Below are 4,442 nucleotides of genomic sequence, written 5' to 3' on the forward strand. Positions count from 1 at the left end.
ATGCCTGAAAAGCTTTATTTGTGCTCTTCAACTACTAAGGATTTTTTTTCACCAGATCTTTGAAATAGGGAGACTTGCTACAGTAACTTTTAACTCGCACAATCCTAACCTTTGTGTGAGAACTTTCCTTTTCCTTTTTAGTTGTAGATGTGGAAGAAATGAAGTAATATTACAGTGGGCTTCCCTGTACTGCATCTCTCATTCATTAAAATATCATGTAAATACTGTCCCCAGTTTTAGACTGGTAATTGGTTACAACTTCCCATTGAATTCAGAAAAATCCTTACCAGTGCAGCCTCTACTCAGAAGGAATCTGATCTGCATAGGTTCATAAAAGGCTCATTAATTTACTGAAGACATCCTTTAGAATTTTCTTAATACTTTGTGGTACTTGCTGAGAAAATGGAGACTTGAGTAATTGTTATTCCAGGGGCTGCCTGTGACTCTCAGCCTCTTTTAAGATGTGTTATGGGAAATTTGTTTAGGCTCCATATTTTAGAATAGCATTTGTTAGAGCTAGAACACTGCATTAATTAATAATTTCTGAGATATTATTGGACAAGCTAAGGTTAACAAACCTTGATTGCCTTGCAGACATTATGAAAGCAGTCACATCTGAGACTAAAAGGAGACACAAAGCCTCCACCCACAAAGTGGGTTTATTGTGGCTACTGAAAACTACAAATGATTCCCTGCTATAGAGGAACCTGTTAAAGGAAGCTGGTTAAGTTTGGGTTCTTTTTTTTTTTTTTTTTTATAAGAAGCTATTGCCATTAAAAAGTAGTAATTTCTGTCTGGTATCTTTAATGGGATGCTGGAAAAGAAAAATCTTTGCTCCTATTAAATACCTGGCTGTGGATCAGAACCTGGAAACACCTTGAATGAGACGTGGCAGGAGAAGGTTGTGTAGACACTTAACAGTACATTCTTGACTGTATGGAAATGGAGGGCATGGAACACTTGGGGGGTTAATTTTTCACTCAGAGAGCTGTGCAACACATTAAACGACATCTTTAGAAAAAATCATTATTGTGATTAATTTTGTGAAGGACATGAGGGAAGACATGGGGGAGCATCTGGGATTTCTGTGTGAACTCTTGTTCAAGTAACTTCTTTGAATGCGAGCTAAAGGTTTATTCCATGCTTTTGATAGAGACTGTCCCTTGGTGGAAGCATCTAGATCTGATGTGGTTCTAGGAAGTGAAACACTGAGACCATTACAGTAGGTGAATTGAGAGCCCACCTTCTCCTATCAAATAATAAATTCCATGGGTAAAATACAGAAGGAAAGGACTCCAAGAAAGCTGCTTCCCTTCCTGTAAATGGAGCTTTCTGAGGTACATTGGCAATAAATATGTTCTGCAGCTTGGCTTGCTTTCTTAGTACTGAGGCGTTCTATAAGGTCTAGACTATTGGTGACAAAGGACCCAAGTGACAAGTGAGCTTGTTCTGGGAGCAGAGTGTGAGAGTATTCAGAAACCATCTGATGGCCAAAAAGACTCTGATCTGAAGTAAAGGTATGTGTGGTCACCAAGAATGGGGTGCAGCTCCAGTGTGTATTTGTTTACACATGGTTCCTGAATTCATGCTATTATCAATGAGGACTCAGTTCACTTGCCTACACATAGATGTCTAGTGCTGTTTTGGGTAGCATGGCTACTCTAGCAGTGCAGGTTTCTTGAAGACCTGGAGTCCAGCCTGCCATCTCCATGCACATGCCTTGGATGCTGGAGGGTACCATACATGTACATGCAACTGATTTGAGCCCTGGAGATCTTTCAGTGGAGTCTGACGAGCCATTCAGTTGATAAGGTCCAGATGTCTTCTTTACTGTGGACTGCAGCAGAGCTGAACTGTTATTAGCTTAGACATCTAGCTCAGATGTAGATGTGGACATTTAGACACCTACATTTAGGAGGGAATTTGTATCGAGATTCAAGACACCCAAGTGAAGATTACATGTAGATGAGTTTTAATGACTCTGTTTTTCATAAGGTAAGTGCTTTTTGGTTTTTTATAGCCTTCCTTTTCCCAGCTGTTCCCAAATCACTTGATCCTGCTTCTGTTATAAGACCTTAAATTGTTCAATTGCCATATTTAAATGTTTTTGGTTCTGTTTTTTTTCAGGCTCTCATGTAGTTATGGAATGTAATATATCAAGTGGCATATATGGCTTGATTCCATTCTGGCAAGTTAATGATGAGGATGTTGATAGCTTTGATAGCACCTACAGGGAACACTTTTATGAGTAAGTATTCTTATACACTGAATTTTAAGTTAATTTCTGGATGAAGTAAAGTTGACTATTAGTCAAATGTCAGTAATCACTGAAAAGCCGATTAGATCTGCAACAGGGACATTACACAAAACATTTTTTCATAAATACTGATGTATCTGATACAAATGCAATGACACAATCATGTAGGTTTTTATAATCCTGTTGTGAAACATAGTTTTGTAAGGTTTATTTATGCATTTGTTTTCATGCAATGCTTTTTTGCTACTAGATTAAAGCTATCTTATGCCATTAATACGGGAAGAGTGGATTGTTAAAAGAAAAAAAAAATCACCCCACTTATTTTTATTTGCGAAGTTAATCCTTTTCTAAGTACAGACACAGCTCCTGATCCTCAAGAAAAGAAAACAGAAGGTCTTGTTGCAGGTCATCTAGGTTTTTGGGTTTTTTATGTTCAGGAGAGTTAAGCACAAATTAGACTAATAAAATGAGCAATTTCTGTTACTCAGTGCCTGGTCTGTGCTGCAGCAGAATGTAGACATACTATTTGCTTTCTCATTGTATCAATCACAGCTGTTCTTTATTTAACACTTAAAAATGTAGTTAAAAGAATAAAGAAATTAATTTCAGCTGATCAGTTCACACTCATGCAGGTTTCTTCGCAAAGTGCAAAATATGGCTGGAGACTTAGGTTGTAGACTGCTTTTAAAATAATCTTTTTCATTCATCTCTATCTGGTTTCCAGAAGAAGTCATAGTTCTGCTTTATCCCTAGGTTCCTTTGGGGGAATTATTACTTTCATTATAGATCTATATATTTGGTTGCTGGCCTACAAATACTAGGGCCCCAGTTTATGGTTTTTAAGGCACAGCTAAGTCTATTAGCCTTTAGGGCATGAAGTTTCTTAGCTTCATCAGTTTAGACACGTGTGCAGCCCTATGTAGCTTTGTCTATATTTTTTAAAACTGCAGTTTCTTCTGAAACCAACTTGGTGCTGCTAACAAACATCTTCCAGAAAAGCACTTGAAGTATTTAACTTAAAGTGATTCTCTGTTAATTTTTTTTACTTACTTAGAAGTGATATCCATTTCTAATCACTACTCTGCCTGACAATTTTCCTGTGGCAGAGATGAGTATATGCAAAACTCATCCTGTGCAAGTTCTAATTAGGATTAATAGTTCAATTTAATTTATTCAGTATCTGAGAAAATATTCTGATTGCAATAATAATGTTTCATTAAAAAAATAGTAGCGATTTCTGAGCAATTAAATTTGTGGAGCATTTACTAGTGGCAAAGCACACTGTAGGTATGGCCAACATTAAGGACTTGAGGGCTTACATCTAGGAGGTAGCTCTTTCCTCTACTGGGAGGGAAGTTAAAACTGGCTTGAACAAATCTGAACATGTAAAATGCTGAGGTTAGTATTGGCATCCCATGACAGAAGTTACTGGCAATTACATATGTAATAGAAACTGGTTCTTCAGGATGTTCTGCAAAATATATTCTCCTCCTTTAGTACATAAGGTCAAGTCACTTTGGTATATAGGGTTGGGATGCCAGTTTGTGGGTACCTTTCTACTGGTGCCTCTCCTGCCTTATACTTGTAAATCTACCTTAGAGCAAGATTGTGTCTAGCAGAATAGCATGTTATATCTCCAAGCATCTCTTAGCAATAGATATCAGAGATAAAGGCAGCATCACCAGGTTTGTTGTCATTTAACAGCAGAGTCACTCAGCTTTTGTGAATTTTGTACATCATTATTTCTTAAGCAGCTTGGTATCATTGACTGTGGACACTGTAGACTTGAGAATTCTGCTAGTATACTTAAAAAGGTTTCTGCTTCATTATCAGTATAAAGAATCCTGGGAGATTACTCTTCTCTTGACACTTATTACTAGTTATTACCAGGTTGAATAATCTTTCCTTCACAGAAATATTTATGTTGGAAGAGACCTCTTGAGATTGTCTAGTCCACCACCCTGGTTAACCAGGGTCAGATAGAGTAGGTTCCTCAGGGCTGTGTCAAGTTGGGTTTGAAAGGTGACGACTTCACAGCTTCTCTGGGCAGCCTACTCCAGTGTTTGACTACTCTTGACAGTAAAAAAGTGTTCAGATGGGAAAGTGTTTCAGCTTATACACATGTTCTCTTGTCTTACTAGTAGGCACTACTGAAAGTAGCCTGGCTCCTCCTTTTCCACTCTTT

General features: G+C 37.7%; 1 protein-coding gene across 1 annotated transcript in view; it reads left to right on the top strand.

The window, feature by feature from the left end:
* LOC104389002 (interleukin-1 receptor type 1-like) overlaps window positions 1–4,442 on the top strand; it is a 26,098-nt gene that overhangs the window by 15,994 nt on the left and 5,662 nt on the right. Inside the window, exon 7 of the mRNA XM_009997944.1 lies at window positions 2,128–2,248. Within this exon, the coding sequence (XP_009996246.1) occupies window positions 2,128–2,248 (121 nt within the window). The remainder of the gene's footprint in view (window positions 1–2,127; window positions 2,249–4,442) is intronic.

This window comes from Chaetura pelagica, unplaced genomic scaffold, assembly GCF_000747805.2.
Source record: "Chaetura pelagica isolate M959 unplaced genomic scaffold, ChaPel_1.0 scaffold123, whole genome shotgun sequence".
Lineage (NCBI taxonomy): Eukaryota > Metazoa > Chordata > Aves > Apodiformes > Apodidae > Chaetura > Chaetura pelagica.